The sequence below is a fragment of the Papaver somniferum genome, chromosome 11 (genome assembly GCF_003573695.1).
Source record: "Papaver somniferum cultivar HN1 chromosome 11, ASM357369v1, whole genome shotgun sequence".
Taxonomy (NCBI): domain Eukaryota; kingdom Viridiplantae; phylum Streptophyta; class Magnoliopsida; order Ranunculales; family Papaveraceae; genus Papaver; species Papaver somniferum.
In genome coordinates, this window is record NC_039368.1 from 75,104,916 (window position 1) to 75,117,210 (window position 12,295).

A 12,295-nucleotide genomic window follows, 5' to 3' on the forward strand; every position below is an offset into this window, starting at 1 on the left:
ACTTTTCATACAAGCAATTTTACTTGGATCAACACAAACACCTGCAGCTGAAATAATATGGCCCAAGTATTCTAGTGAAGGTTGGCCAAAACAACATTTAGAGAGCTTAGCATATAGTTGATGTTTCCTGAGCAGGGATAATGTAAACCTGAGATGCTCCAAGTTCTCAGTCATGCTCTTGCTGTATATGAGAATATCATCAAAAAAATACCAGTATAAATTTCCACAAGGAAGGTTAAAATATCTCATTCATTAAGGCTTGAAAAGTGGCTGGGGCATTAGTAAAGCCAAATGGCATCACTTTAAATTCATAATGTCCTTGATGTATTCTGAAGGCAGTTTTGAAAATGTCTGAGAGATGTACTCTGATTTGATGATATCCAGCTCTCAAGTCAATTCTGGTGAAGACAATAGCTCCATTCAATTCATCCAATAATTCCTCAATAATTGGAATAGGAAACTTGTCCTTGACTGTAATGTTGTTGAGTTTTCTACAGTCAACACAAAATCTCCATGTGTTGTCGTTCTTCTTTACTAGAAGTATAGGTGATGCAAAGGAACTATTGCTTGGCTGGATGATGCTAGACTTTAAAATTTCTTGAACCAGTTGTTCCACCACACCTTTCTTAATGTAGGGGCTCTTGTAAGATCTAAGGTTAATAGGTGCTGAATTGGGTTGTAAGGGAATTTTATGGTCCAAGTTTCTTTGTGGAGGCAATTGAGTTGGCTCTTGGAAAATGTCATCAAACTCATGTAATAAGGGTAAAAGAATATCAGGTGTTGTAGGTGGTGAAGTGGGTGTAGAAATGGAAAATAAATGCCCCACCAAGCCATGAGAAGAGCTAGAAAGAAATTTCTTAACAGCTTCGCCACTCATCTGAAGTAAAGAAGTTTGTTTCCCCACACCCTGTAAGGTAATTTTCTTACCTTTATACTTAAATGAAATGCTCAGTTTTGAAAAGTTAAAAAGAACATCACCCAATGTCTTGAGCCAGTCTGCACCTAAGACAATATCACAGCCTCCCAATGGTAAAAGTCTTAGATTCTCAACAATAGTATGGCCCTGCATGCTCCATTTTAGTTGTGGACAAATATCATGGTTGAGTGTGTGCTCTCCATTTGCAACAGTGACTTTCGTTGGTGTAGTTGAATCAATGCTGCACTGGAGGAAAGTAGCCAATGCACTGTCAATAAAACTTGTGGTGCTGCCTGAGTCAATTAGTGTGGAGACTTTGTGATTGTTAAGGACTCCAGGGATTCTAATAGTATCACAAGTGGCATGGCCAGTCAAAGCATGTAATGAAATCTCCATATCAGGCTGAACAAGTGAATCTACAGCTTCTTCAAAGATGTCTTCCTCCTCTTCGGTCTCTTGTGATTCAGAATTTTCAACCTGGAGCATAAAGATCTTCTGCCTTCCTTTGCAAAAATGACCTTGCCTATACACCTCATCACAATTGTAACATAAACCTTGAGCTCTTGTTTTGTTCCTCTCTTCCTGTGTCAGCTTTTTAATTGTTGGGGTGGTGGGTGTAGGTTTGGAATGGTTGTGAAAGGAAGATTTGGGAGTCATAGGGGCAGATTTAGGAGATGTAGGAGCTGGCCTGGGAGAGAAATTGTTAAATTGGTATTGTTTTTTTGAGCTCAAAGGTGAATTAAAGGGTTTAGTATAAGATTTAGGGAGGTGGGTCACTGAACTGAGTTTCTGCTCTTCTAATCTAGCTAATGAAAAAACAGCAGCTAATGTTTGTGGGTGAAACATAGACACAGATTTCCCTATCTCATCCTTTAGGCCACTAAGAAAACTCATTACAAAGTAGGTTTCTGTAAGTGTAGGGTTCACATCTAGCATCAAGGCCTTAAGAGATTCAAATTCCTCATAGTATTCATCAATTGTGTTGGTTGGAACTAATTTGTTGAAACTTCCTACAAATTTTTCTTCTATAGGATTTTCAAATCGAGCACATAAGTGTCTGGCTAAATCTGTCCAAGTAATACGTGGTCGATTCACCTGAAAATTGAGAAACCATTTTTCTTCTTTTCCTTCTAAATAAATTGCAGCAATATCAACTTTCTTATGTTCCTCAATATCATTCAATTGAAAATATCTTTCGTTCTTATGGAGCCAAACTATAGGATTAATACCATCAAAATGTGGAACATCAAGCTTTGGAAGACGATGATTATTACCTGAATGGGATCGAAAATTATGGTTATTATTTGAACCTTCAGGATCTTGGATATGAGAACCACCTGAATTTTCAGAATGGTGATTATTCACAGGCCGAGCTAATAAGGTGATGAGATTTCGATTATTTTCTTGTAATGCCTCTTTGAAGCTGGTTTTGACTGTATCGATCTGAGAAGTAAGATCCGTGGAAAGGGATTGGAATTCTGAGCGTAGTTGAGTGATAGCAGCGGTATTAGCATCAGTTATATCGGAAACCTCCTTGAGAGTCATCGGAAAAAACAAATTGGGTGGATTGAACGACTCTGATGCCAGTTGTTGTATCCCTACAACAATTTAACAAGCAGAGATGGATAGAATGGTGAATAATCACCTCTTGAATCAGAGATTCAAGCCAAAAATCTTTGCCAGAGGCGCAGCCAAATGTATTTCATTCAATAACAGAATTCAGATAATGAAGGGATAACCCTTCTTACACATTAAATATCCAATAATGGAACCCTAACTAGAATCAATTGATGACAGACACGTGGATAGATATCAACGGTCCTCAACACATCCAATGAGAGCCTGTCTAGACTACTAAGGCACACAACTAAATTACTAAGGGAAGACCACAGAGAGGTTTAGTTGAGAAGGGGATAAAACAAAATTCTTATAACACATTGCATTGATCTTGAGAAAGGATAAGTCCTTGCAATTTTCAGACACTGATAAAATTTTCTTTCAGTGCGGATAATTCGTACATGTCAAAAAATCTTGCACGTTTATGCAATGATTGAAAAAGCGGGGGTCTAACAACACCACCCAATATTTCGCTTAGCAATCTGTATGGACTAACTCCGAAATACTTTCTAGAAAATCAACTAGACAGTCAGATTCAATCTAGGTAAAAGTATCTCAAGGAGTTAATCTCCCTCTCTTGTTTTGATTTACTCGAGCTAATAGAAATCAGCGAGTTTTTAATAAAATACAAGGAATAACTTGGATGGTACCAAATATCCAAGGATCAATCAATGACAATCAACAACCAAAGGTTGGATTACTCTAATTGATGATATAACGCACAACCTGTATTATTTCACTCATAAAGATAAAACAATATAATGCAGAAATTGAAATAACATAGACACCATAAATTTTGTTAACGAGGAAACCGCAAATGCAGAAAAATCCCGGGACCTAGTTCAGATTGAATACACACTGTATTAAGCCGCTACAGTCACTAGCATACTCCAAGCTAACTTCGGACTGGACTGTAGTTGAACCCCAATCGGTCTCCCACTGATCCAAGGTATAGCTGTACTCCCTACGCCTCTGATCCCAGCAGGATACTGCGCACTTGAATCCCTTAGCTGATCTCACCCACAACTAAGAGTTGCTACGACCCAAAATCGCAGGCTTTGACAATAAACAAATCTTTCTCCCACAGACAAGTCTATCAAAGGATCAATTTGTGTCCCACAGATAAACCCTAAAGGTTTTGTTTTGTCTTTTGATAATAATCAAGGTGAACATGAACCAATTGATAATACGGTCTTATATTCCCGAAGAACAGCCTAGAGTTAGCAATCACCTCACAACAATCGTAATCGTATGGTAGCGAAACAAGATGTTGCGGAATCACAAACAATGAGACGAAGATGTTTGTGATTACTTTTTATATCTTGCCTATCGGAGATATCAATCTCAAGCCAATTAATCTGATTGTATTCGTACGATAGAAGATGCAAGATCATATCACACAACTACGATAAAAGTAGTATCGTTCTGGCTTCACAATCCCAATGAAGTCTTTAAGTCGTTAACCTGGTTTTAGAATAAGAAAACGAAAGTTTAAAGGAGAAGCGACTCTAGTATGCAAACTAGTATCACGCGTGAGGTGTGGGGATTAGTTTTGCACAATACTAGATGTCATATAGTCTTTCAAATCAGGGTTTGTAATTAGGTTTCCTTGGTAACAAAGCAATCAATATCCACCGTTAAATGAAAACCTGATTTAGATTCAAGATAATATTTCTCAACCGTTAGATCTAAAACTTACCCTGTTATACACACTTGACAATGCACACTTCTAGGTTTGTTAACCGTACACAAACGTATGCACTTGTTGGTTCAACAACAGTTAACCAAATGGTTAGCCATATGAGCATTTCATATCAACCATGTTCTTCTTCACCATAACTAGTACAAATGACTTCAAAATGAACTAGTTAGAGATTTGTTCAATTGTAATGAAATCTCATGTACCACACAAGACACAATTGAAGCAAAGATGATTTGATTCACTTGAATCGGTTCATGAACTTTTATAGCCACGATTTGAAAACTGCATCCCTTAGTATTTTTAAGTATAAATTCAGAAATCATCTTCAGATATATAACCTTTTCAAGTTCGCATACTAGGTTCGCGGACTTAAGTTACCGGGCAGAGTTTACAAACTCCAGCAAAATTCTCGGGTATGAGAACTCCGCCCGTTTGCAGACTGAGTTCATGGACTTATCTTCACGCAAGTAGTTTGTCAACTCAGGCAGAAATTCTCGGCTTTGAGAACTTCGGAAGTTCGCGGACAGAGTTCGCGGACTTGGCTCATGCCATTCTTACGGTTCTCTTGATCAACAAATTTCGCAAACTTTGGTTCAAGGAATATGACTTATACATAAATGTGTTTCCACAACAATGCTCATGTCCACTATTATTTATGTAATCTAAACTCTCATTTCAATCATTGAAACATTCTTAGAGGATGTTATATAGTTGTTACACCATTTCTCGTCAAAGCAATTTTCAAGATGATTTAAACATATCATGACTTTCGTCACATGGTAAAGATAAACTTGATCGAAGCGAAAAGCTTACCAACACATATTTCGAGATATAGATAGGAGAGGTATACTCGGCTCGAAATACCAAATGTGTATAATCCAAGTCTATATATATAGCATACGACTTATTGTCTCAAAGAGTAGGAGATAGAGTAGATAGACTTTTGAGTGACAGATAAGTTCAAGTCTTCACATACCTTTTTGTCAAGAAGTTCCACCGGTTCCTCGAGTAGTTCTTCTACTTGTATGATGAATCGCTATGAAGTCCTTGAGCTCAAGTACACTTTCTATCCTAGTCCGAGACTTAGTTATGATAGACTAGAAATCAAGACTTATAGTTTTGATCACTAACATTGACAAACATGCTTGAGATAGCAATGCATGCGAGTTCGACCGAGCAATGCTCTAACAATCTCCCCCTTTGTCAATTTTAGTGAAAAACTATCAATACATATGGAATACAAAAAATATGAAGAAACTTTAGTAGCTCCTATTCCACATGTCTAATCTTCAAAATTCCTCGAAATCTTCGTCACTTCCAAGTACTCCAATGATCCCAAAGGTTGTAAGTTTAGCATCACCGTTGTTGAAGATCCGTAGCTATAAAAATGAGAAAGCATCGGTCTCTATCATTGTTATACAGTGCCATAGTATTATTACACAGTGTCAAAGTCCAAGTATATCACAACTTCAACAATAATATTATGGTGATATGTATCACTCCCCCTTAGTCAATACTCCATCTCACATGAAAACCACTCCCCCTTACACAATGATCCGAAAACCATATGTATTTTTAGTATGAACTATATATTAATTCTCCCCCTTTTTGTCAATAAAATTGGCAAAGGTACAAGAACGAGATCATAATGAAATTTCCAAAAGAGACATTTCATGACTTAAAGAAAAAAAATACATACCAACTAATTTAGATGCAATCATAAAGCCGAAGCTAAATGCATTCATCAAGGAGTTTAAAGATACAAGATAACCCCTCTAAAATTCCACAGCCGCACACCCCTCAAGATATGACCATTAAGCACAAGTTCAAAAGAACTCTCCCCCATTTGATGTCATTCCCTAAAGAACAACAACGAGCGACCTTAATTTCAAAAGAAAAGAAAGATTTTTATTGGACACCAAAAACCATGAGAATGATTTTCTATATCCAAAAACTCAATCAAATTAATCACTAGTAAACCGATGATTAATTTAATTGGAATACGCAAGCAAATTAAACACAAAAAGTGATCAAGTCAATTGATTATGCTCAACATAAGACAACTTATGGAGCTATGACTAAGTTAACCATAAGATAATGATTAGCTTAACCGTTCATATACTCAACACAAGAAAACCTTATGGAGTCACAAAAATATTCAACTAGATTAATTAAAAGAGAAACCATAATTAATCTAATTGGAATACACAACCAAACTAATTACAAAAGTAATCAATTTAATTGTCATTTGTTTTGCTAGACATAAGAATACTTACGGAGCAATAACTAAATAACCAAACAAGATGATTAATTTAGTTCAATATGCTCGACATAACATATCTCACAAAACAACAACTAAGCTAAGAAAATCAACTTGGTTGTATAATTCTCAACATAAGATACATTACGGAGCCTGACAGTAATACATAAAATATGGATCAGGGATGATCAATACTGCAGAATACACAAGGATTCATTTTATCTTCAATCATTATTTGCATAATGACAATTAATAGACATAATCCTTGAAAACAAAAGATTTTAATCTATCTTCTATCAAAGAATGACAATATAGGCTTAACTTTTGTATTTGTCAAAAATCTATTCATTCTTTTACCAGTACGTGAAGACCGAACAGGAACTACTTTACTTTTGACAAAGTATGGGAAAAACATAGTTCACGGACGTAAACACCAATATCCCATAACAAATTTCAATATAACAAATCATAAAGATTAAATACTGCAAAACATCATCATCCAAATATTTTTAGAATTTAAACCAATAAACCTAAAAAAAAAGATGAAACATAATAGCTATGTGTAGTCACAATCATTGCTATTCAAGAACTAGTTATTCTTCCAACTAAACCAAAAAGAAGACATACTAGGCAACAATGTCTTTGAGAAATTACTTATCATTCCCGAACTCCTTGTCGTCAACAGCCATTGGAATATAAGGTTCGTGGAGGAAGGAGTCAATACGAACGAACCGTCTTGGATGATGATGTCGAACCAGCCAAAGATATTAAACCGCAAGCCTTTATTTCACTAATCTCCTTTCTTACTTCCTTCAACTCATCAAGAACATCGGAAAACTTCTGAGAGTTAGAAGGGACATCCCTTGGCTTTCTTGTATTCCTCCTATTTATTTTCAAGGAAGGAGTTACTGGAGATTTCAATTTTTCCTTGATTGATGGCTTAACAATCATATTGACATCTTTTCCATACAAAGACATGATGCTTAGAGAACAATTATAAACAACTGGTTTTTATGATTGGAATTCACAATCTCATCAAGCAGTCTTTAGATATAAAGGATATCAGAGAGGGAAAAGGAATGTAGGGTTCGCAACCTTTAAACAGGTTCGTGGACTCCCAACTCTAAACCCTATAAGAGTAGAATTGTCGATAATAACCCTTTCTTTTATTTTGATAGACAAACAACTAAGAAAAGAAGAAGAAAAACTTTTCCTAAAGCCTGATTGGTACACAACTTTGTCTCTTTCTATCAGGAACATGAGACAAGATTTACCAAACAACACAATCAATTTGTGTTGTGGTGAACAACAATCTTTCCACCATTTTCCTTTAGAGAGGAATCCTCAGACTTCTGTCTATCAAAGCAATTTGACCATACCTTCTTCTCTAATGATCTTATTTTGTCTTTGGAAACCAACTTCTTGGACGAAGATAAAATCTTACATACCTCAGCAGTCTTCTGAGAAAGTTTAAGCTTCCTTGCCAATCGATTTGCTCTTCGTTGAAGTTTGTTGGCGTGCCTCACTTGATGTTTGTACTTGTAACATCTTGATAGTTCATGACCCTTCTGAGAACAAAACAATCACGTCAAACTTGGATAGTATTCAAGGAATCACAAATAGTGAGACGAAGATGTTTGTGACTTCTTTATCTTGCCTATCGGAGAACTCTCACTATCTCAAGCCAATCAATCGATTGTATTCTTTCGATAGAAGATGTAAGATCAAATCACACAACTAGGATAAAAGTAGTATTGGTCTTGATTCACAATCCCAATGAAGTCTTTAAGTCATTAACCTGATTTTAGAGAAGAAAATAAAATGTTAATGGAGATCGACTCTAGCGAGTGCACTAGTATCACACAAGACGTGTGGGGATTAGTTTTGCTCAAAGATAGGTGTCTCATAGATATAGTCTTCAAATCAGGGTTTTCCTTAGTTACAAAGAAATCCTTATTCATCGTTAAAGGAAAACCTAATTTAGATTCAAGCTAATATTTCTCAACCATTATATCGAAAACTTAGCTTGACACACACATTTAGTATACATTTACTGGGTTCGTGAAAACCATGCCCAAACGTGTACGTGTATGTTGGTTCAACATAGTAACCCAAAAGGCTAACCATATGAGCATTTCATATTAACCTTGTTCTTCTTCACAATAATAGTTAAATTGACTCAAATGAACTAGTTAAAAAGTTGTTCAATTGCTATGAGATCTTATGTAACTACACAAGAAACAATTGAAACAAAGATGATTCGATTCGATTGAATCAGACCATGAACTTATATCCACGGTTTGCATAAAGCATTCCTTAGTAAATAAAGACTCATGTTTAGAGCACATCTTTAGATCATAACCACTTAATCTCACAAACAATTTGGCGGACTTAAGTAAACCGGTTGAGTTTTCCAAACTCAGCAGAAATTCTCATAAAGAGAACTTCCGCCAGTTGGGGGACTGAGTTCACGGACTTAGAAAGCCAATTCCAAAATCCTCCCGATTTCTCTTGATCAATAAAGTTCGAAAACTTCGGTTCAAGGATTACATGGTTATGTAATCTAAACTCTCATTTCAATCATTGAGACATTCTCAGAGGACGCTATGTAGCCGTTATTCACGGACCGATTCACGTCAGAGCAATTTTCAAAGTAATTTAAATGTTTCATGACTTTCATCACTACGTGGAGATAAACTTGATCAAAGCGAAACGCTTTACAAACACACTATTTCGAGAAAAAGATAAGCATTGAATACTCAGCTCAAAATGTCAAATGTGTATGATCCAGTCTATATAGCGTACGACTTTTGTCTCATAAGAAGTAGGAGATAAAATAGATAGACTTTTGAGTGATAGAAAAGTTCAAGTCTCCACATACCTTTTTGTCGAGAAGCTCCACCGATTCCTTGAGTAGTTCTTCTGTTTGTATGATGAATCGCCATGAAGTCATTGATCTCTTCTACACTTTTCTTATCCTATTCCGAGACTTAGCTATAATAGCTAGATATCAAGACTCATAGTTTTGATCACTAACATTGACAAACATGCTTGCTATAGCAACGCATGCGAGGTTGGCCGATCTATGCTCTAACAGTAGGTAAAATCCGTTCCAAGAAGGGCAAGAGAAAACAACCATCATAAGCAAGTCTCAAACGTAAAAGGAAAGCTGATACCATCAAGGTTAGTCATTTGTCCTGTCTTCATTTGATTTATGTATTTTCTTTACCTTGGTGATTTGTTAGTTTTTGAAAGTGTTTGTTTTGGATATATAAACAGATTCATTTAATTTGGAATAAATCTTGGTTTAGATTAAGATTGTGTTATCGTCGAATGATTGAATATGTGATGATGATTTCCAGTTTTGCTCATCTCTACACTATGGGTTGTGGGCTTGGTTTGCCACCTTCATGTTTTTATGATTTACGTTCTTTGAATCTTTAATATGTTTACGAATTGATGGAGTAAGGAGTAGAATTGATTTGGTGGATGAAAAGGAGCGAATATCGATTTTATTTGTTTAATCATAACTTCTAACTTTTCTAGTGATTTAAACTGTGTAATTCACTGTGAATCTTGTAATGAGAAATATCATAAATCAAGCACATAATAAATTGGTATTGATGGGTGACGTGATTAAAAAGATAAGTTGATTAATTAGGTTGAGCTATGTTATGTGCTTTGCTTAAACTTTGTTTAAATGGATTCATTATAGGGGATGCTATATATGTACCGAGTTATTCTACTACAGTGATGAGCATGTTAAGATATTTGAACCTATATTGAATCGTTTGTCCAATATTGCAACGTTGGAAACTCAGTAACTTGACCTTTGTTCTCATGTTATCTATTTTCAGGAACTTGAAGATGACGTCAATGTTGAATATGAGGTTAATGACTATTCTCTGTTCACCCGAAGATATATTCTCTTTGATTTGCCCAACTGGGGTTCAAATGTGATTCGCCATATGATAGATGTCATGCACACAGAGAAGAATATAATGGAGCATCTTCTGAATACTATGATGGGAAACAAAAAGTCAAAAGATAGTCCTGCTGCTGATGAGTGCTAAAAAGTGCATATTTCTATATATTTTTCTTGGCATTTAACTCATCTTTTGTGCATTAATTCTACATTTTATCCCATATTCTGTGTTTTCGTTGTTTTCAAGAATAAATACTTTTCTTAATTAATTTTGCATTTTTAGGTACTAAATAAAGCCTGGTTATCTCACGGAGCGAAAAGAGCAAAGGAACGGCAAAGACTCTCGCTAGGAGGAAGCGAAGAATGATGTTTGCAAGAGCCGGATCAACTAGAAGTGGGCTTGAAGAGGAAGAATTGTTCTTAAAGAAGATATGGGCTTGGCATACCCAAAGCCCAAAACCCTTACCCAAATCCATTTCCATTATCCATACCCATTTCCATGAGAGCCGTCAGATTGGATCCATCTTGTCATCCAACGGTCGCCTCATCATTGTGCATCAAAATCCGAAGCTCCTGTCAAATACTATAGTACCTAACTCCATCTGAAGCCGTCAGTTTTGTTGTATCTCATAATCCAACGGTCGCTACATACCTCTCCATCGTAGCCGTTCGATTCAATCTATATGAGATCATCCAACGCTCTTTACTCGCTGTTCATCAAAGTTCGCTATCCCCGCTTCACACCCTAGCATCGGAACCTATACCCTTCACCCAAACAATCCCTTCCCTTCTTCCCATCGATCTTCTCTTCCCAAATTTCTTTCTTCTTCCCCGACCATGGAAGAACTGCTCTCTGCCTCCACCTCGAGCTTCACCATTTCCACCTTCACCCGACATCCCAGAAACCAAGACCCATCACTCTAAACTCTATCTCTCTCACCTCTATCTCATTCATCCTATGAGATAAATCTAAGAGAGCTAGGGTTTGAGTACCAGTCGACAGAAGCATCAGAGAGTATGGGAAAAGAAGGAGAGGACGAGAAGGAAGCATGGGTCGAGCACAGGGGAGACAAATTCAGAGAATCAGTGAGTTTAATTTCCAATTTAAAAATTAGGGTTTCCAATTTAGGGTTTCTGAAAATTTGGGTATTTTGTAATACTATAAAAGGGAAGTGTGAGGGATGTAGAAGATATGCCTGGATTAGCCAGAGCACCACCTTAGAGGCCTGGACTAGCCAGTGCTCTCTACTGTTACTTCTTGTTTAATTTTAAATTCAGTAATTTCAATTGTATTTGTTCACCATGTCTAGTGTGTTTGAATTATCTTGTATGATGAATGCTTGTGTATGTAATATGTTGAGCATGAGCTAAATTGTTGCAGCTGAGGTTTAGATGAAACCTCAGTGCACTGTCTGATAGTGGAATGCTAGGTTAGAGCCTTAGTGCATTGTTTTTATTGAGCAATGGGAGAAATTAGTGCTCATCTGTGTGCTTGTGATTGATTGTACTGTCAAAAGACAGTCAATGCTAGGAGCACATTAGTTGAGCAAGCTAATTTTCTTTCCATTCCATTTGTATGCTTAGGATCATAAGTTGACCTTAGCTGTCACTTAGTTCCATTAGGAATTCAACCTAGAATTACATTATCTGGATAGGTCACAAGGGTGGATTCAAAGCCTTAGCTTAACCCACAATTTGTTTTCACAGTCACTTGCAACTCCGAATCTGTTTTTCTTATTGCTTAGTTAAATTTTCCTTGCTGCTTTGTTTAGTTTTTGTGCAATTTACAGCTTGCTGTGCACTGAAATCAGTGCACAAACTCCCCCCTGCCCTTGGCTTACAGCCTTGGTTCTTAACTGTTCTGCCTTATTGCTT

General features: G+C 36.5%; 1 protein-coding gene across 1 annotated transcript; it reads right to left on the minus strand.

Annotated features, from left to right (window-relative positions):
- Positions 1-235: 235 nt before the first annotated feature.
- On the minus strand, positions 236-2,461 carry LOC113324580. The gene has a single exon (XM_026572891.1). It carries the CDS (start codon positions 2,459-2,461, stop codon positions 236-238), a length of 2,226 nt encoding a protein of 741 aa, XP_026428676.1.
- Between the last annotated feature and the right edge of the window lie 9,834 nt (positions 2,462-12,295).